General features: G+C 41.2%; 1 protein-coding gene across 2 annotated transcripts; it reads right to left on the bottom strand.

Annotated features, from left to right (window-relative positions):
* Window positions 1-9,678: 9,678 nt before the first annotated feature.
* MRPL39 (mitochondrial ribosomal protein L39) lies at window positions 9,679-20,975 on the bottom strand. 2 transcript variants are annotated; one of them, XM_033146867.1, is made up of 10 exons: window positions 20,838-20,974; window positions 18,981-19,193; window positions 17,918-18,057; window positions 17,207-17,306; window positions 16,743-16,810; window positions 14,168-14,280; window positions 12,840-12,905; window positions 11,960-12,113; window positions 10,404-10,451; window positions 9,679-9,804 (listed from the first exon to the last, which is right to left on the bottom strand). In XM_033146867.1, the coding sequence occupies exons 1-10, from the start codon at window positions 20,884-20,886 to the stop codon at window positions 9,739-9,741; spliced, it is 1,017 nt and encodes a 338-aa protein (XP_033002758.1). In that variant the 5' UTR covers window positions 20,887-20,974; the 3' UTR covers window positions 9,679-9,738. The 2 variants fall into 2 exon arrangements, with proteins under 2 accessions (XP_033002758.1, XP_033002759.1); XM_033146868.1 differs by lacking the exon at window positions 12,840-12,905 and having other exon boundaries at window positions 20,838-20,975.
* Between the last annotated feature and the right edge of the window lie 1,282 nt (window positions 20,976-22,257).

Consider the following 22,257-nt stretch of genomic DNA (forward strand, 5'->3'; position numbering starts at 1 on the left):
TGTGGAGTAAGTGCATTACCAAGTATCAATTTGGTTCCAAATTCTGCTCATTGCACCAAAACTATGCATGGTGACTTGGACACAATCCCAATGGGACTTACTCGCAGGCAAAGTGAGCCTTGAATTGCAGCTTCAGTTTGCAATTGCTGAACTGAGGAGCAAAGAACTCTACAAAAACTCAAGCTATAACTGATTTTGGGGGGAACCCATCCATGCTAAAGTGACAGATAGTATCACAAATGGTGGTAGACATTTGGTGCTGTATCTGTGTCCAAGTAAATTGAAACGTCAAACCAATTAGCATTCTAGCATAATTGGGAAAAGCAGGAAAGGACCCGTTAGATATATTGGCACTTTAGTATTACCTCCAACAGCCTTGCCAAATTAAACATCACATCATTCTTATGTGGAGCTCAACTTCCTTCTTATTGCAACAATAAATGTTTCATGATTGTTGAACCAGATTTAGTATGTATGTATGTATGTATAATTTCTTTCTCTTACATCCCCCACCTTTTCCATCTTGGAGCCCAAGGTGGCATTCTTTCTTTCTGCGTTTTTCTCATTTCTTACCTGGCCTTCACCATAAGGTCCCAGGGTAGGTTACAAAATAAAATAAAAATGCAGTATTACAATCCCTCCCTTAAACTGTTTTATAATATTAAGGTAGCACTCTCTTCGGTTTGATGGAAGTTCTGATCTAGGGTAGCCACACATTGCAGAAAAAAAGGAAAGGATTTTTGTTACCATGTGTTAATTTATAAGTATAGACACACATTTAGAAATAATCACTATAAATAGAAATACAATGCACCTCACCATAACGGGGAAAGGTGTGTCCAGGTGACCTGTCTGCTGACCAGGTGCTGCTAACTGTTGATGAGCAACTTCAAGGCTCCTGTTGTCCTTTTTTTGTTTCCTCCTCTTTAACCGTACTTGGACTGGATAGTCCTCAAATAGAGGACACCTTCCAATAGAGAGCTATCCTCTGACAAACCATCCAATGAGGGGATTATCCTTTGTAAGGTAGGACACATGACCACCTTAGTCATGCATTAGTCCCATTGAAATCAACCCATGACACCTGAAGATGACTTTCCAACCTTCCTCTGTATATTTCCAAGGAAGGGAGCTAATAGGTCAGATCATCGCTTACAGAGAACCATTAACGATTTAGCTGCTTAGTTTAAGAGGTCAACCTAAGGCATATTTTATTGGCCCAAACTACCCTTGACATGTGACCAAGTATTATGTTCTTCTGATCTTTGCCCATTTATATTCTTACCTTTGGTTTTATGTACATTGCTTTGAGAACGTATTTTTCTTTTTCTTGATTTAGTGCTTTAGAAATGTATGTCTAAAGTAAATAATAAATAGAAGCAACCCATTTGTATTCATTACTCTTTTTTAAAATAGCCTACAGAAAGTACATAGTCTACAGAAAGTACACAGTACATTTTCTAACATTGCATGGGATTTTTGTCACACACACACACACACATTCTGAGAAGAGTGAAAAAAGAGGTCAGGGGATTTACTGAAAGCAAGGGGATGAGTCACCTTCATGACTTATAAAATGTCCCAAGGTTGTGAAGGGCTGGCTTTCTTTGCTTAACTTGTGCTACAAGGATGCACAGCACAGGGTCAATGCCAGCCACTTCCAGGGCACTGTTAACATGTGCTTTCTTTGTGTATGTGGGCTTTTGTTCTTTTTCTCTCCCTTCAAGAGAGGGAGAAAGAGAAAAGAAAAAGCACACTGTGTGATTTTTGGTGCGCATGAAGTGGGTCGAAAGGAAGTCTGTGGCCTCTTTGCTGAACTGCATGTATCTGAGGAAACAGCCTACAACAAACAGGTAGGAGTATTTATGTTTTTTAAAAGAGAGAGAGAGATTTTTAAAAAATACAACACACAATGAAATATAGAGTGGGCCAAGGAACTAGTGCATGGGGAAAGAGTCAAGGTGGTTAAAAATCAACCCCTGCGATTGCACAGACATATGTAGAACTGACAGTCTTAAGACAACATGAAAACATAAATATAAATAAGCTCTTAATAATATGGGACTGTTATACAAACCAACAATGTATATAATTTGAGGTGCCCTTTAAATTATATTATGTCAATAAATTACATTATGTCAATAAAGCCAAGAACTAGGGGCAATGCTTTAAAGAACTGTTCCAGTAACAGGTGGGTAGCCGTGTTGGTCTGCCATAGTCAAAACAGTAAGGTGCTACTGGAAAGAATCTTTTATTTTGTTTTAAAGAATTGTGTTAAAGTAACAAGCAACAGACAGCCTTGGGGGTCTTGCAGGTGATTTAACATTAGACCATATCTACAGAAGTGACTATGCAAACACAGCATATTTTATTTGTTTTATAAGGTGATTTTACAAGTTTGCTTTAGCTTGCTACATATTAGGACCACAAATCAGTACACCATGATCCAGTTACAAAGGATGTAACTAAGACCCATGGGAATTATTGGGATTTGAGGTAGTCGGAACTAATTTGCCCTGTTGATTTTAACAGGACTCATGCATGGTCCTCTCGAGATGCGACTCCTGGTTGCATCATTCCTTTATCAAAACCGTCCTTTAAAAACTCGTTTAGAACATGTAACCATACTTATATCTTGAGGGTGATCTTTACAAAAACATGATTTATAATATTAAAATAACCAAATGCCCATAGAGGTTTCTTATAGTGTAAGACAGTGAATTCAGTCCATAAGTGTCTTGATTTATGGGGAAAGTACCGGTTGAGCATTTACTATGATAAAGAAGGTTGTAAGTTTGCTGGTTACTCCTGAGTAAGCATGGCTAAGCCCATATTTTGTGCTTGAAATATTAATGAAAGTAACTTCAAAAGGTAAGGAAATGCAGTTTTAAGTACATTGTTGTCACATAATGTTTAATAATGTATTCAGAGACATATATTAGAGAAATATCCCCAGCAAATAACTAATGACTAGTTTATACCTGCAGCAGAATCAAGTAGTAAAACTTTTCCTGGATAATACCAATTCATGCTTGAATTGGAACTGAGAGGAGCCTGGCTGCATTGCACGTTTAAATGGGTGGAAATTGACTCCATATAAATAGAAAATTAACACGCCAGGGTGAAGACTAGGATGAATCCATCTCCCAGACATGCTGAGATTCTATAGGTGAAAAGATTCATTCCTCTTTGAAGCAGTACTGTATAGATAAATGCAGTCTTTCCATGTTGCAACCTGAAATGATATATCCTAGACACAGCTTTACTACTTGATTCTACAGAATGCTTTCAGCTAGCCCTTAAGCTTTGGTTAGCGAGGAAAGAACATCGGAAACCATGGTTTCCTATTTTAAAAATGCACTTTGGACTGTTTTTCATGGTGGATTTGCATTAGTACTGCAGCCTTTATCAACTCGGTGAACTCCAGGGGTTTTTTGAATACAATTCCCATCAGCTTCAGAAAGCACACCCTATCCTGGCTGGGGATGATAGGAGTTGTAGTCCAAAACATCTGGAGAGCACCAGGTTGGCAAAGGCTACACTTCCATTCCAAGTACAGCACATGGTTTTCAGTGGCGCCTCCTACCCATTGCAGCTCTTTCTACCTGCAAAAAAGGGGGGGGGGGAGTCAGAGGATCCTCCAGAAGAGTATGAGACATTGTGCGGAGAATTGTGGTAGGGAACAGGAAACCAGTGAAATTTGTGGCATCTGCCTTGCACATGTGCTTTTTGCTAGCACAAAAACACTGCTGGATAGAACCCTTTGGGTGCATCCAGACCAATTATACTCCAGTACCCCAGTCAAGCCCAGCCCCACTCATTTCAACAGGGCCCCAGCCAGGGCCCCTGGAAGGTGAACTATACCATTTAAACAACAGCCCCAGAGTCCATCTTTTATGAAAGGAAAATAAGGTGTTGACCTGTTTGGGTGAATTCCTATGCATCTGAGCTGCAGAACTGGTGGTGGTGGCAATTGTGGAAGGAGAGCTTCATCTTCACATTTTCTTCACTAGGACTAAACAATCCACTGTTTCCATCTCCCCCACACAGTAGTTGGCCGGTTTTGTTTTAATGGAGCCATGCAAGCCTCGCCTCTTTTGTGGGATTTTTTGTTTGCAAGCGCTGTAAGGTAGCATGAGGCCAGCTCTTTTCCTCCCATCTGCCTGAGTGAGGCGGTAGATCACCACATACTTTGGGATGAGTGTGAGGATCATCTTAGCTATACCCGAGGAAGCCCAGTGACTTTTGTTCTTAAGAGAAGCTTGATGACTTTGAGGGCCAAGTTACAGGTGGATAGCCATGTTGGTCTGCCATAGTCAAAACAAAATAAAAAATTCTTTCCAGTAGCACCTTAGAGACCAACTAAGTTTGTTCTTGGTATGAGCTTTCGTGTATCTGAAGAAGTGTGCATGCACACGAAAGCTCATACCAAGAAGAAACTTAGTTGGTCTCTAAGGTGCTACTGGGGGAAAAAAATTATTTTGTTTTGAGGGCCAAGTGATTAATGCATTTGAGTGGGGGGTACGGGGAAATTTGGTTATTCTGCTTATCAGAATAATTAATTTCTCAAGTTTCTCAAAGGAAAAACAATACAATATAAAACAGAGAAAGGGGAGGGAAAGTACCTCCTTGATCTCCTTGTCAGTGAATGGGTGACTCTGAATCCTAGCATTGACTTAGTAACTTTATTTGACACTCCCTTCAGATGCTGTGTCACCTGCAGTGCATTTGTTTACATGACTTCCTCATGCTTGGCGACAGCCTCTTCCGGGCCTTTGCATGAGTTGAGTCTTGCGACTGCATTTAGCTGGCTTAATTTAGACTGAAAAGAGGAGGCAATTTCCATTTATCGCTTAACTCACCGCATCTTAACATGACATCCACTTCCTTGTTGCTCTTCAGTCATGATTTAAGGGCTGCTATGAAAACTATATGCAATTCACTTCCTTTAGAAAAGGAAAACTTCTGAAGACAAGCATTATTTCACAACTAACTTTGTGAAAGCTCCGCACAGCAATTTAGGCGCAGGCCACTCACCCAAGAGGCAGATGGCAAGAAACTCACCTCAAGCAAACTTTGAGGTCAGCCCAGCTGCACACAAGCTGCCTTTGAAACCTGGGTCAAGATTGCAAGTAGGTTCCCAAATGCAAGACCGAAGCTGGGAAGGGAGGGGAAAAATATTAGCCCTCTATAGACTATGGCTAGCTACAACCTTTTATAGGTTGTAGCCAACTAAGTTCTATTCAGCGTATACCCACTGAAATTGATGGACCTAAGTTATTAATGTCCATTATTTTCAGGGTATACTGTGAGTAGGGAGGTGCAACCCATTCCCGAGTAATTGCAACAGGAGTAATAATTGCCCATAAAGTCTGTTCCCTGTACCAAAATTCTTTTCCTGCCAGAATGCATTTCCTCCTTAAGTTCACAGCTCTTTTTATGTTATAGGTAAAATCAAAGAGAAGACTGCAGCAGCTCCAGCAGCTCAGGACTTCATATTTCAGGCCACATGCTGTTAATGCTAATCGTGATAGGGGTTTTTTTTTATTTCTGACTCCTACGTGTTAGCATTAGTGGTGTGTGGTGCTTATTTCCAGAACTGAGATGGAAAAACATCTGCCATTGGTGGAAGAAAAGCAAGAAACACCCACTGTGGGCCACCTTGATGCTGGGAAGACAGAAAATAACTACTTCACATACAGGTTTGTTTGCTCAAATGTATGTGTTTTCCCACAACAGAATGAAACCACTTTCTCAATAAATCTTTTATTAGGACCACGGACACGCACAAGTGACTATGACTTTTTCTATTCATTTGATAAAATGTGGGTTTTATTTTCAAGTCACGTGACTGGGCATCTTTCATTTTGCCTGATGCTTGGAAGTGGATTTCAGGCACTAGTGTAACCACAGAGATATTCCCCATGACATTTCCACAGCACTTAAGACACACACACGCCAATAATTTTGCAATCATGCAACTGGCTTCTTCCTTTCTTGACCACTGTCCATCCTGGCTGGTGAAAAGTAGTTCAGGTTGGGAGATGGGATTGACCAGGTGGATCCATGAAGTGGTGAATGTGTCTTTGTGCAATGGAGTGGCACCTGCTGTCCTTAAACAGGCAGTAGTATATCCACTTTTGAAGAAGCTCACACTGTACTATATGTTTTTTTTTACTAGCTGCAATTACCCCCTCCTTTGGTAAGTTGGTGGAGAGAATGGTGGCTGGGCAGCTGCAGAAGTTCCTGAAGGACATGGATTATAGAGATCTGGTTCAATCCAGGCTCAGACATTACTTTGAGGCTTGATCGAAAGCAAGATAGGGGGAATACATCTCTGCTTCTCAGTCTCTCAGTGGCTTTTGATACCACTGACCATGGTATGCTCATGGACCGGCTCTGTGGGATAGGTATTGGAGTCACTGTTTTACAGTGGGTTTTTTTCCTACCCACATGGTCATGCCCAGACAACAGCAATGGGAGATGGTTTCAACCCCTTGGTCCTTGTGCTAGAGAGCATCTGGCCATGATCTGGTCTCCAGTGCTGTTCAGTATCCACATGAAGCCACTAGGTGCAGTCATTAGGAGTGTAGAAGTGAAGTGTCATCAGTATGTTCACAGCTCTTAATTGACCGTAACATCTGAGTCAGGGGAAGCTGTGCATGATCTGGACTGTTGTCTGGGTACAGTGGTGGATTGGATGAGGGTCAATAAACTGAGCTTAACCCCTGGGAAGATGCGAAGCACTGTGGGTGGGTGGTTCCAGTAGGTGGAAGATTGATCAATTGCCTGTTCTAGGTGAATTTGCATGCCCTCTGAAAGAACAGGTTTACAGTTTGGAGGTGATCCTGGTTCGACCTTTGTTACTGGGGTCTGAGTTAGCCTCTGTAGATAGGAGACCTTTTACCAGCTACATCCATTCTTGGACTAGGCTATTCTGGCCACTGTGATTAATACATTGATAACCTCAAGACTTCATTATTGCAATGCAGTCTAGGTGGGGTTACTCTCTTGGGCCTGCTGAAGACGCTCCAACTGGATCAAACTATCAATGCCTACTAGCCATGATAGCTATGTTCCACCTTCAGTGGCAGAATCTATATGCTTCTTAATACCAGTTGCTGGGAATTGTAAGGGGGGTAGAGTGTTGTTGCACACAGGTCTTGGTTTCAGGATTCCCATAGGAATCTGGTTGGCCACTGGTATATAAAGCTACTGAATACAAACATGTGAACATTGCAACTGCCATACTCCTCTACAATAGCACAGTATGCATAAGCACTGTTGACAGTACCAATGTCCTAAGACGACTGAACATCACCTGAAGGTAGAAGTGGATACCCACAATAGGGCACAATACAAGCACAACTACCTGTAGCCCATGTGTTTACAAAGCAGATATCACGTCTGTGGGGCAAGGAAAGAGAAACAGCACTGCTACCGAGTTTGTCTGCATTAGTAAACAAGTAACTCAGGATTTGATGCTGGGGAAGTTCTTTCAAATACTGCAAGATACGTAACTTAAAAAGGTATATGGCGCAGGAGAGTAATCTCAGGAGCTTGCCAAATATATTGTTCCTGCAACATGATGGTCAAATACAGCCTCTGCATCCCACTCACTCATATTTTTCCATCTTCTCCATGAGATAAATTAATATATATTTCCATACAATTGTGGAAAAAATTAAAGAGACAATCCAAGTGGCTGGGCTTAATGGAGCAGCATAGCAACGACTGCATTCACAGCCCCTGTTCAAATCGGCCTGGGCGGGAGTGGAGGAAAAATGCCTTTTTGCTACACCAGCTCTCAGGTTGACATAGTGAAAATGCTCAAAACACATTTCTTACCATCATGTGATAGCTGCAGAGCTGGCTCAAGGGGAAAAAAGTATTGCATATTGCAGGATTTCCATTTCTGTCATCCACCCCCTAAATAAACCCAGTTTTTCCCCTTCAACTGTTTCAAAGTTTCCAGAAACTTTACACTCTAGACCCAGCAGCAAGAAAGGCCCACCACTATGGAAATGAAGGTGGGCTTTGGGTACTAAAATTAGTGCAGATTTCAGAGTAAGCCAAGGCTTGATGCAGATGTGTGCATCTACAGTACATGTGCAACTACAACAAGTTCTCACATACATGCCCATGAATGGAAAACCACTCTGGTATGTTCTAAACGGGACAGTCTGAGCAGCAGGAGATGCAATGAGCTGTCTACCTCAATGATCCACTAAAATTTTAATTCAACCTCACAACCAGTCACCTTCCTCAGTAAGGAGGGCTAAGGGGCTAGGTGGTTAGTCCTCCCCATCAACAAATGGTGTCAGCCATGCACCTGATATATAGATGCTGCCACAATACAAGGAGGCAGACAAGAGGGATCAACTACTGCTGATGAGTCAATAGTATGTAGGGAAAGATGAGAACATGACTGGGAAAACAAATCTGTGTGGTAAAAGTGAAAGTTGGTCTGCATATATAACGAGAGCTGATTTTTACCATGTGAGTCAATGACCAGCATCAGCTCTTCAAAACCTCAGGCAGACATCTCCCTCTGTCCCACTAGCATGGATTCTATTTCCAGGGATATCAAGGGCTGCAGCTGATAACCCAGCTTGCCAATTCTGTATGCAATAATGAAGAACCTGTGGTCTTCTGGATATTGCTAAATTACAGCTCTCATCATCCTTGACCATTGGCCATGATGGCTGGGGTTGGTGAGTGATGGAGTCAGTCATCATCTGCCATTACATGGAAATGGAGGTAAAGTTCAGTCTTACTGAAAAATGGGGGCAGGAACTGCTCAAAATACACTCTACTGCTACGACAGGTTACAGCATTGCCCTTTGCATTTTTGAAAGACAGATCTGTGTTCCAGTCTCATCATTTCTTTGACTGATTGTCTCCGGCTGGATCTGAATGTGTCCTTCAGGTTTATTTAAAACACTGCAATATGCATATGTTTAATTGACTTGTAGAGAACACATCCACCATGACAGCACTGTAGCAGCAACATCTACCATGAACTGAATTTGAACTCATTCAACACAATTCCTGACGCAGAAGTTTAAGTCACCAAGTTACCACTCTAGAGAACGTATAGTTTAATGTCACTCTCATGGCCCTCATTTGGTGATGATGCTTCAGGGCTTCATATCCCATGGTAATATAAAATACATACATAACCCAGTACATACATGTATCAACTGTAAAATGTGCTCAGACTACATGCTATGGACAGACATTATAGATGAGAGGGGACATCATTATCTAACTGGATTTGAAACCAACTTTCCCAATTCCTATTGCAGCAATTCTGTTGGCATACTGTAATTTAATGGAAGCTTTCAGGTGTGCCAACACATAGACTTAGAAAACTGTAGAGTTGGCAGGGACGCTGAGGATCATCAAGTCCAACCTCCTACAATGCAGGAATATGCAGCCATCCTATATGGGGACTGAACTGGCAACCTTGGCATTATCAGCACCATGCTCTAACCAGCTCAGCTATCCAGTGAACTTTCCCATCCGTAAAACTTTCATTGATGTTTTTACATTTACTCCTTACTTCTGATTTGATGAAGTAGGAGCAAGGGCCAACAAATACTTTTCTGTCCGAGTCTATGAAAACCTACCGTCAGAAGTCCTCTTTGGGGGATTGATTCAATAAGGAAACGGTACTTTACAAAGAAAACACAATTTAATGTTGACAAGTTTTACCCATATGCAAATTAGAATGTCTTAAGCTGATTCAGTATTTGAGATTTCATTTTCATCTTTTGCTTCTTTCATTTTGTCTTCACTGATCTGCAAAACACAGTAAATAATTTACTGGAAGCATATATTCTCATATGCTACTTGTACCAGCTCCTAGTCATTCTTGCTCCTTCATTTACAGCAAATGAAGAAACATTGCGCTCATATTAAACAACCTGTCTATTAGCAGCCACTCTTTTCTCAACATGGAGATTTCTCAACAAAACTGTGCTATTTGATGTATGAATGGCAAAGACACAGCATAGCTTTTACCTCCCCTGGGAAATGCTAATTTCCTCCCTCTTAAGGCATTAACACTTTCTCACTGAAAACTGTTCTATTAATACACACCATATTGGAGGAAACTACAGTTCTGTTTTAGTTACATATGCAAATTGGGATTGCAAAGCAAAGTCCCCATACTTTTTGAAGTTGTACAAATAAGCAGCAAAACTTTCAACAGATGGGCTAATATGGATCATGTAAAACCAATAATTTAAAATTTGCATTTTTGTATACATTTTGATCCTTAGCCCTCTAAGAAATAAAACATTAAAAACCCAAAGATAGCATGTCAACAATTTAAATTACAATAATAATAATAATAATAATAATAATAATAATAATAATAATATTGCAAATAGACTTACTAGGTTTCGAGACCTTTCCCGCAACCTGTGCCATATTGTGTGATGAAGCTGGAATGTGAAAGGGTACAGTCAAGTATATAGCCAGACAGATGTCTACTTTAATGGCCTATGACAACAACTACTCTAACAAGAACTTCCGTCACTCCAGTTTCACAATTACTACTCAAAAGGGTTTTATCCAACTTAGTCATACTCTTAGCTGGCCCATTGTAATCAATGGACTAGTTAGCCATAACTAAATTAAGCCCACTGATTTCAATGGCTCTCTCCAGTATGATTTAGCAAGATAAAACCTAAAATGTAACAGTATTTCTTTATACTGCATGTATTTGGTTTATTTTGTTTATTAATAAAATATAATGGAAAAAGGGAAAGTAAGTAACACTTTGGAAAGTTAACTTTAAGTGACTGTAGAAGAGTATCAATTTATTTCAAATATCTGTATCAACTGCATCACGCTGCCTTTTATTGTAAGCAACTTTGTAAACTGAGTTTTTTAAAACCCCAAATAAATAAAAACCACTTGTGGTGCGTGTGTGTGTGTGTGGACATAAAATGATTCCTAAATGCAAGCACATGCTTGTAACAAATTTATTTAAGTATGTACAGAGAGATTTCTTTCAGCTCTCGACAAAAACTGCCAAGGGAGCACTAATCCAACACACACAAGCTGTTTAACACCTTTAACAAGGTTGTTCTCTACGCTATACAAGAAAGATCTAACTATTGTTGCAAATGGACAACCAACAAATAGTATTAAATGGTCTGGTTGGGGGAAGTGGGGAACAGACCCCTTTAGGGAAGCATCCAACATCAAATAAACATAATTTCAATTGTGTGACAGGACCTCCCCTTCTTCTCTGCTCATACCCTCCCTGCCTGCCCCCTGCCCAAAATCTGCTGCAGAGGGCATCTAGGTTAGGAACCTTAAAGAGGCTGTCTGCTTTTTATGCGTCATTAAAAGGAACAGATGGTCGTCTATATCAAATTTATATTTATATACTGAAAGTGATTCAAGTTGTTATTTATTTAATTAATTAAATAACATTTGCACCCAGCCTTTCCCTTAAAAAAGGAACAAAAACCTAACAATTAAGTTAAAAAGAAATGTAATTAACACAGGAAGGCTCCCTATGACAAAACTTAAAAAACAAGCCGTTTAATGGGGGCGGATACTCCAATTTGTTGGACTTCCCAACAGCCCCAGCCAGCACAGCCAAAAGTCAGAGATGATGGGATTTGTAATTCCACAACAGTGGGAGGGAAACAGCACTTCTATGACTGCTGTATAACAATTTTTGGTTTCCTCCTCTTCGTGCCATTTATAATTCACAGGTTTCTAATGAAAGAGTTTCTACTTACTCTGAGAAAAAGAGTAGTGGTAAACACATTGGAACTAAAAGTGCCATATCTCATGTCTAACGGGATAACTGAAGCCCCTTATGCTGAAGCCCTGATCATGGGGGGGGAAAGTAAGACAGACGCATCCACATAACAAGCATCTTTTATGTCCCTTACTTCAATCACAAATATCTATAAACAAATTGATGACTTACCTTTAAGTAAATTGGAACAGAGAGACCCTGGAATCTCCGCATAAGCTCAGACTCAGCGCTTGGAACATTATGAGCAGCTGTCACCTCATACTGGTGACACAGGCTGGTTCTGGGAATCTGCGGGCCTTCGCTAATGTCTACAAAGTCACCTAACCTGATTGAAAGCAAAAACAAAGAAAGATTAATAACTTTAATTATTATTTTTAAAGTGTATTTCCCCCAAAAAACAACATTTGTCTCATTTACTGCAAAACAAAAGTCCTGCCAATGTGATGCACCAATAGTCAGTAGATTTCAGAACTGTTCTTATAGAACACCTGATGTTGTGAAGCTGTTTATAGGAGGAACCAAGAAGTATATGTGCTATTATCTGTGTCACCTGCATTGGCAGAGGAGATGCATCTTTTGGGAACCCAAAAGGGAAGGTACCAAATTATTGTGGTAACACCATAATAAACCTAGCCTATGGAATCTAGTAAATAGGACAACTGACACGTAGCAGTTTGATTTTTCAAAGTCAGTTTAAGGCATTTTGAACATTCTAGGCAGAAGAAGTCAAAGCCCGAGAGATCTGCTCTTGGAACTCTAGATCCAACTCACAAGTACTGAATATTACATACGAACACATTTAAAATGTGATTCATTTCTATGCCGCTCTTCAATGTAAAATATTCCCACAGAGTCTCACCCCATGACTAGAATACGACTGAAAACTGTTAAACAAGTTGCCTATTTGTACCTTCATTGTATCTGGGGAAGTTCAAATAATTTTTGTGACTTGATGACAGGTAGCTCACAGTTACAAGGAATCCTAGTGCTCTCTCTCTATATATATATATAAACTTAGTTATGAAACAAAGGCAAACAGGATTTTGCTCACCTGTGCAATTTTACTATTCTTTCAGAGTTCTGTGAAGCTTGCTGTTCAATTAACTCCCTTTTGTACCTACAGAACCAGAAAAGAGGCTCATAATTCAACATCACAAGGTATAAAGTGGAAGATCATAACCAAACTGGAAGAATACACATTACACCACACTTCTTTGCATATTCATAACCTTATATTTTTCCTTCCTAACTACTAGGTTCAACTGCCCTCTTTCCAATGAGTTCTTCTCAAGGAATTGCCAAAAGAGCATCTTTCTTACAGTCCACCAGTCCTGGGTAAGCAGTAGGAGACGGCTTCCTCCTGTTAACTACTCAAATCCACAAAAAACAGCGACAGTGGAGTTAATATTGTGGCGTTACAAGCTCCACAATATTCTAGCATTATAGATACCAATACGTTCAGGCTTAAGCACATTGTTTCTCTTAGACAACACATCTCCCTTTAATTATACTCATTAACACTCTTTGTAGTAGATTAATTTAGACTATCTACTACACAGCAAAAAGTAAGTTACGTGTGTAAGCTCTCTCACAGGTATGCATGACATACCGTATATGGCTGCTTGGTTGACCTGAGTTGTTCCACATTCCTTTAATTACCAGCAACAGACTGTAGTGCCATCTACTGGCAAAAACGATGAAAAACTTCAGGTCAGTACCTTAGTAACTGAAAATTAACATAACAGTGGAACCTCTGTTTAAGAACAGTCCTGTTTACGAACAATTCGGTTTACTTGTACTTATTCCACAAAACCGGATGTAGTGTCCCAGTTTGAGAACTTTACCTTGGTCTAAGAACGGAATCCAAACTGTGGAAGAGCACTGGCAGTGGGAGGCCTCATTAGGGAAAGCACACCTCGGTTTAAGAACGGTTTCGGTTTAAGAACGCATTTCCTGAATGGATTAAGTTCGTAAACCGAGGTACCACTCAGGTTACGTACGCTTTGGGTTGCATACTTTTCGGGTTACGAACTCTGCTAACCCAGAAGTGCAACCCGACGTGCGCGCGATTTGCGCATGCGCAGAGCGTTTTCGCAGTTTTTTCCGGTTGTTTCCTGTTTTTTCGGTCTGCACATGCACAGTACGAATTGTTCGGGTTACGTCCTTTTCGGGTTACATACTGTAACCCGGAATGAATTAAGTACGTAACCCGGGGTACCACTGTAATTGTTTAATGTAACCAATTGGACCAGCTTTAAAACTCACTTAAATTATATATAAAACTTATCTTGTGAAACACAATACACAATTTCAGCAGAAGATACAGGTGGCCTGCTTTTAAACAACATGTGCTATTAAACATAATATGGTAATACTGACTTGTTATGCTGAAAAATTTCAAGCGCCACTTTTGCATCAACATCCAGCATTTCAAATGGAAGGTCTTTATGAATTAGTTTGTTAACATCTTTTGTAAGAGAATGGAGACTTTCCTTGGAAAAGAAGAAAAAATATATGTATACACAGACAAGCAAGGAATACAGAATGCAAGTTAGCTCAGATGACTGAAATCCATGGCATGTAAGGGTTAGTCCTCATCCTCCAGTGGATTTTCCAAGGCCAAACCAATTAGGATAAGTCTTGCCTATGCTCAGCCTTGGAAGACGATGCAGTATATAGACAACACATATAGTAAATATTAACCGTTCCCAGTGATTTTTCCTGGTTGTAATGTTTCATTCCCCACCCCCCCATAGACTGTAAAATTATTTAGCTTCTTTGGTTTTACAGCCACCCATGAAAAGTGCTCTCACTACTTTACTTCCAAGCAAGGCAAATAATAGTCACAATGGAACCAGCCTGAAACTGCATTTACAGATTAAATAATAGAGAAGAGCTTTACAAACTCTTCATGTTGGTGACATACTTTTTAGATATACATCATTTTGCGACATGGTAATTCAGTTTTACTAGCAAACCGGAGGTTAAACTGCAGCCGACACAAATGTGTTGTGACACGAAAGTTCAGAAAACTCTGTAATAGACCTTCTCTATTATACAAGCTCTTGCATGGGAAGGTCAATCTCAGTTTATAAAGACTAATTTGTAATTAATTAATTCTCATTTTCACTGTTGAAACTAATACAAATACAAGGGGAGGAATCATTTCTAGAGAATCATTTTTACTGTGCACATTATAAAATGAGGCATAGCTATTTTGATCTTTATCTGGGGGCCTTTTTGTTTCTGCATTTATTTAGCTGTGTACAAAATTGGTCTAAAATCAATTTCTTTTAATGCTTAGAATCATAGAATTGGAAGGGTCCACAAGAGTTATCTAGTCCAACCCCCTGCAATGCAGGAAACTTCTTTCCAACATGGGGCTTGAACCCACAACCCTGAGATTTTAATTTTCATGCTCTACTGACTGAGCCATCCACAGGGTTATCACTAATTAGAGCAAATACCAGAGCAATAACAGGAATAGGTGAGCTTCCCTATTCATCACAAGGTAACGGCCTTCCTCAGCTTACTCCAACTGCCTTCAGTCCCAGCCTCTCTATGCTCAATGGCCAGAGATGATGAGACTTGTAGTCTAAACTGCCTGGAGGCTGGGGAAAGATTGCATTTTAGCATCCAACCAGTACACTTGTGTTTCCTTGCATATATGTAATACATATTGTGCACATACACAATACCCTGTACACAATATACTGCTACCCTTGTATACAGGAATATACCCTGTATATTCCTGTACACAGTATACTGCTATCCTTATACCATATAATACAAATGCTTGAGTAATTCCAGATGCCTTGTTTTGCTCAGTCAATAACAGGTATGTTGGAAAAGGACTAGCCTAAATAAAGTTTTGCCAATGCAGACCTAAATTTCCCCAAGATGTGACTCCAAGCCTGAATTCAATGCTATGGCTTGGATCTTAAGAACAGAACAGAAGAGCTTCTGGAATTCATGGATCCAATAGAAGACCCCATGCGCTGAAGAGAAATAAGCATTTTTCACCTATTTCTCCTTCCACCCTGCAACCTTCTGTGCTGCCTCTCATATTGCTCTGGAACCTTTGGAACAGATTTTCTGGGGATGAGAGACAAGGGATGGAAGAAGGAAATGGGCAGGTCATCTTTGCTGGTGGGAGCCAACTCATGGTGGACTGCAACAATGGATAAGCAGCTTTCCTCTCACCTCTTCCTCTCCTCCGTCTTCAAGCATCCTATGTGCCCCCAAGATTTGTTTCGGAGGGTCCCACAATCCTCCAGAGCAGATTTTAAGGGCATGAAGAAGAGGAAAGGAGAGGAAGGGGAAATCCTGATGCACAAGCAGAACTCTCTTCTGCTCAGGAACAGGCAATGTTCGAGAATATTACTTGCCCAAAAGTGGAAATTACAGGAATTACCAACAGTTGGTGAGTGGCAGACGAAGATGGTGGAATATGCGGAAATGGCAAAACTGACCGGCAGGGTCAGAAACCAGGAGGACTCGAGGTTTCAAAGAGACTGGAGTAAATTTTTGGAGTTCTTAAGATTGAACAGAGGAAGTTTGAAGACACTTGTAGGATTGGAATAAACCTTTGACATAGTTTAACACTGTTTTATTGTGAACTGCGCGACAAGAATGGACAAGAAAACCTGCTGACGTGGGGGAGGGGAGTAAATAGCTCGGCAGAGCATTGTTTAAAATGTATTGCATTTTGATGTTGAATTGGCTGTAATCTGATATATTTGGAAAATAATAAAAATTTATTATAAAAAAAAGGAACAGGCAATGTTGGATACAAGCTTTAGGATCCTAGCCAACGTCTGCTGGACAGTATTTGCCGGCAAGTAGACCTGTGTTTAGTGAAAATTTTCCCTGTATTTTGTAACATTGAATAACCGATTATCCCCCAAATAAAGAGTACACTGGAACATGTCTAGTGAATTATCATCATACTTACCACAGTTGGTTTCCAGTCGTCAAGCCTGCTGTCCAAGATTACATCGTAGCAAAAAGCTCCAGATATCACTGCATGGCAAGTCAAGATCCAAAAGAAAATGACTAATTTTTGAAGTTAAGTCTGAACTAAACTTATTTTGCAATCCTAACTAGCTTATAGAATTGTCTGCTACAAGATATGGCAATGGCCATTAATGATGCAAACAGATAAAAATGATTTGATCCATTTGCGAAGCAGGTTTTCTCTTTCCCCAAATCTCCTCACATAGGGCAGGGGGCCACTACAGGGCTGGGGAGAGGGTAGGGAAGTCCATTCCTACGAGATTAGAATTACCCCAAATTACCAAAGCTTTTGAAATGCATATATTAAGCAGACCTTTAATCAAAGAAGCTTCTACATGTGTTCCAATATAAAATTCATCAACTTTCAATAACAATAAAAGTTTGCAACAGCAAAACATGTACCTGGCACTTCCGGAGCTCTAACAAGAGTGACTGGGTATTCATCTTTAAATGCCTGTTCTAATACACAGCCCAGCATCATAGCACAAGAGCGCCAATAGGCCTGTAACAAAGGATTTCAAACAAACTTTATCTATTCAAACATCATGCTATGCCAAGACAGTTCAGTTCAAGTGCAAACATAGTGTAAAAGTCCCAAAAGATGCAAGAAGACAGCTGCTAATATTCATGGATATCTCTCCACCTTGCTTCTGACATAAACAGTTTGCTTGCTGGTAGAGAAGTGGAAATGTGAGGAGTGGAGCTGTCCTCCATTTCCACGCACTGTGTAGGGCTAGTAATTGTTGAAAGATATGAAGCCCTCTAGAACAGAGCCACACATACAAGATCTTTCTAGAAATTGTTTGCTATATGGTAGGATCCAGATTTCACATTAGAGGAATGGCCAGGCACTTTCCATTTTTGGAAGGCACCAAGATCCAACAGAGACTCTCTGATAGAGAGAAAGGAGAAAGCGATCTTCAATGATTCCTCCTTTGTCCTGGCTCCTCAAGCTGCTTCCCACACTATTCCAGAGGGTCTCACAATTTTCTGGAGAGCTTTCCAGGACACACAGGGTAAAGAAGAAATTGGGTAAAACAGTAAGGTTTCATTCAAAAAAAGCTTCAACTCAAAGGGAAGAAAACACTGCGAAGAAAAATGGTACAAACATACTTTGTTCACCTCCTCTGGATCCTCACTTTTGAAAGTAAGAAACTGAATTTCACAGGAGTGAGTCAAAGGCCTGTACATATCCCAGATTTGTCCATCTACAAGGGCAAGTACCGATCTCTTACTGTGCCATTCACTTAAATCTAGGAATGGAGAAAAAGTACAAAAAGTACAGCAAAATAATTATGATAGTATAATTGTACTTTGTTTACAATCATCAGCCAAACAAAAAACCTGCAATTAAAAAAGAGTGAGCAAAAGGAGCATTCTCCATGGACCAGCTGTTGCACAGCCTTCTCTGTCAGACACTATGAGAGCTCAAAACCATCAACGAGAAAAGAGAGGACCTAGTCAGCCTATTTTTTTTTCAGATCACCTTGTAGAATGTTGTAAAGAAACTGGATGGATGGAGCAGAGTATACTTCTCCTTAGCTTGTTAGGAATTCCGGATAGATGTGAAATTAAAACTCAGACAGGCATCCTTATGATGGCCAAGGAAAGGTAGAACTAACAATATTGGAGATTAACAAGGGTGGGAAACCACTGTACCTCAGCCTAATTTCAAAAGCCTTCTGGAAGGGATCATTCAAGCCCCTGGAAGAGCAGTCTATCTCCCCATGCAAGCAACCTGTTCGGCAGGGAAGAATAGGATGCAGGAGAGAAAGACTGAACACCTGAAAGCAAGAGAGAGGAAAGGGTGGTTCTGTCTTCCATTGGCAGGTTACTCCTAAAGGAATGGAGGCCTATGACAGGGGAGGAAACCTCTACTCTCAACATACCAGACTGCTAGGCCCCATTAATAGATGATAAAATATAAAGGGATTCGTGGTAACCTATGGAGGAAGAGATTTCTGAATGGGATACAGGAGCAACTGGGTAATGGAATTGATTGTACTCCCTTTGGAACAGTGAACTAGATTTACTAAAATGGGAACATTTATCACAAGGTCATTCTTCGTCATATAAGATTAGCTGATGTGCTGTCCATCTTTTAAAAAGTGTGGTTTTGATTTGCCATTTGGCTTAAGGGTGACACAACTACAGCCCTCCATTTGCAAGTACTTACGCATAGCACAAGTGTGAGGAGTGGAAAGCCCTTTGTTCATTATAAATAAAGTGCCTGGATGAGGTTTGCCAACATATTTAACTTCAATCTTCTCAATTCGTGGATAAAGTGACAATTGTCTCTCTTTCTCTTTTGTGAAGAGCTCATTGCGCATCTGAGCAATCTCAGTTACTGAGAGTTGAGGAGCAGGAGCAGGAGCTGTTGAAACAAGTCCTGGAAATAAAAGAAGCCTCATCAAACAGCATATTGCTTCATTTTAGTAAACAAAACAATCCCATTCCAGAACAGTTCCTTGGGAGCAAGCTCTAAGTGGAATAGTAGATAATTTATATATTATCAAGAAATGTTGCAGTAAACAAGTCTTTGACAAGTTTTGAAACTAATAGGTATGTTCATTACTCACTATCAATATCTATAATGAATAAACAGCATAAGAAAAAAGTACTTCATATTTTCAGAAATTCAAACATGTTCTTTAAATATGCAAATCTATTAGACCTTACCAACAAGTCGGATCTAAAAGCAATACTGCTGTGCCAGTATTCAAGGGCCTTTCCACGTATCCGTATTTTCATAGCTAGAACTAACTTGATCCAGATTAATAGCCTTATCACCACATGCTACATTAGGGAGAGGGGTATCAGTGCTGTAGAGGAAATTACTATTAATATGTTCACTGCTGTAACTGAAGGAAGGGAGGAAATTTTCATCATGGTGTAGTGGTTACAGTATTGAACTAGTACTGGGGAGAACTAGCTTTGAATCCTCACTCGCATCATGAAACACACTTGGTGACTGTGGGCAAGACACACTGCCCAACCTAAACTACCATACAGGGCTGTTGTACGGATAATTGGGAAGTGAGAGGTATGTACCAGCTTGAGCTCTTTGGAAGAAATACATAAAATACAATTCAAAGTCCGAAAAATAGTGCAGGAGTTATGGCAAACCCTTTTAAAGTTGTGGGATGAAATAATCACAGTGTTTTTCCTCCTCCCACTTGCGCACAAAACAAAATGCATTTTTGTAAAGGCAGGCATGTCCCTGTAAATGTTTAGGGTGCCACTATTATCTGTCCACTAATATATGCCAGTCAAATTATTCAGGCCATACAAAAAGGATGGGCCCTGCTCACAGCACAAAGCTTCTGCACAAGAGCACGTCAAAAAGTGCCCTACCCAGCAGCACACACTGCCCTATCCACAAATCAGATTTCCTATTCGTCCTATTGAAACCTAGCAAAACATAAGGTTTACCAAGCTGCAATATCTCTGGAGAAAAATAAAAAATAAAAAATAAAAATCCTTCCAGTAGCACCTTAGAGACCAACTAAGTTTGTTTTTGGAAGTGTGCATGCACACTTTTTCAGATACCATGCACACAAAAGTTCATACCAAGAACAAACTTAGTTGGTCTCTAAGGTGCTACTGGAAGGATTTTTTAAAAAAAATATTTTGTTTTGACTATGGCAGACCAACACGGCTGTAATCTCGGGGGGGGGGGGGGAAGGAGCATGGCGCCACCCACAAAGAGCAAAACTGGATTCAAAGCTCAAAACCTCTGAACTCGTTATGAACCGTCAGGGTTCAGCTTGAAATATATCAGGCGCCTACCTCATTTGGCTTAAAAAATTAAAGATACAACCGGGCCTCAGCGTGCAAAGAATGATGCTTTCGAAGGGCAAAGGGGTGGGTGGGTGGGTGGGAAACCAGCATTTATCTCTTGGGAAAGCAAAGCACTGCAGCTCCCCACGTGCTGAAATGGGACGCGCAAATCAACTGGGAATGGGAAGGGGCAACGTTTCTCTCCCCCCCCCCCCACCGCCAGCCTGACCCAGCCATTCCCTGGCGCACTCACTCCTGCTGCAGCCTCGCCACAGTCCGCGGCTCCTCCAAAGAGAAGCCATCGCCAGGCAGATCCTTCGCCCCTCGAATCCCGGCGCAAGCGGAGCACCAACAGCCGTCGCCTTCCGGAAAACAGCGGCCGCGAAAGAAAGGTTCCGCCTCTCTTTCCCAGCGCGGCTCGTTAACGGCTTCTTTTTTTGCCGGCAGCTTCTGGAGGAGGGGGGGGGGGCGCTCGTGAAACGGTCCCTCGTGGGCTATGGGTTTGGAAGGAGCGGGCTTGAGGCGCCTGCTCGAGCGATTCTTTCAGCCCGTTTTGACAGCTGCAGCTCGACAGGCAGAAATGCAAGAGGTGCAGCAGTGGGCAGGGCTACTACATGCCTATTTGATTTCTGTCCGCTGTGCAGCTGCTGCAAGGAAACTGGACAGGAGACGGAGGGGTTGCAAACAGGCCCTTTCGCTATTCATATAGTGGTCCCCAACAGCGCCGGCTTTAGTATATAAGCTAAATAAGCTATAGTTTAGGGCCCCACTCTCTTGCGGTCCCCCAAAAAATGTAAAGGGGGAAAAAACTGGATGTACATTTCCAAAATATAAGATAAAAACAAATAAAATAAAATCTCCATACAGCTACAGTGTTTTGTTTTGTGTTGTGTTGTGTTGTGTTGTGTTGGCTCCTATGATGTAAGTCAGGGGTCGGCAACGTGCGGCCCATGGGCCGGATGCAGCCCACGAAGACCATTTTACCGACTCACGAGCCACCCCCAAACCGAGCTGCCCGCTTGGAGAGTCCCCCGTGCGCTGTGCTAAACTGGTGCAGCATGGCGCGGGGACTCACCAAGCGGTGCCAGAAATCGCGTCTGCACATGCAGGTACCAGAAATCGCTTCTGCACATGCCCAGACGCTGAAAATCGCTTCTGCACAGGTGCGATTTTTGGTGTCTGGGCATGGGCAAAAGTGATTTCCGGCGCTGCGGACATGCACAGACGCAATTTCCGGTGTCGCACTGCGACAGTCCGGCCCACGGACGCTCTCCGTGGGAGAGATCTGGCCCATGCCCTCATAAGCCTTGCCAACCCCTGATGTAACTAATGGACCCCGTCTGCTAGCCTGCTCCCTAAAATATCACTGGTTTGCTCATTTCTTTATATAGGGTGCCTACATTCTGCATGGACTGGTTGCATATCAACATGTGCAAATGGCTTTAGATACCTATTAGGTCCATAAATTACCATATAGCATATATTCAACACAAAAAACTGCAACAATTTGTTGTTGACAAAGGACAGCTGGGCATATAAAGGGCCCCATTACCTTCAGCAGCTTAGGGCCTCATCACACCTAAATCCGGCTCTGGTCACCAACCAGGTGCCTTGGCACCCACAAAGGCTTTCACAGATGCCTCAGGTGCCCTAGACGCTGAGCTTTCTTTAAA

This window comes from Lacerta agilis, chromosome 4 (assembly GCF_009819535.1).
Source record: "Lacerta agilis isolate rLacAgi1 chromosome 4, rLacAgi1.pri, whole genome shotgun sequence".
NCBI classification, from domain to species: domain Eukaryota; kingdom Metazoa; phylum Chordata; class Lepidosauria; order Squamata; family Lacertidae; genus Lacerta; species Lacerta agilis.

Bases quoted from the DNA above. Each gene is read 5' to 3' on its own strand.
- MRPL39 (XM_033146867.1), bottom strand. From the start codon at position 20,886: ATGGCTTCTCTTTGGAGGAGCCGCGGACTGTGGCGAGGCTGCAGCAGG. The intron at 16,811-17,206 runs GTACATGTTTTG...CTTGCCATGCAG, and splicing joins TAGAGCTCCGGAAGTGCCAG to TGATATCTGGAGCTTTTTGC. The intron at 9,805-10,403 runs GTAAGTCTATTT...TGTGTTTTGCAG, and splicing joins GGGAAAGGTCTCGAAACCTA to ATCAGTGAAGACAAAATGAA.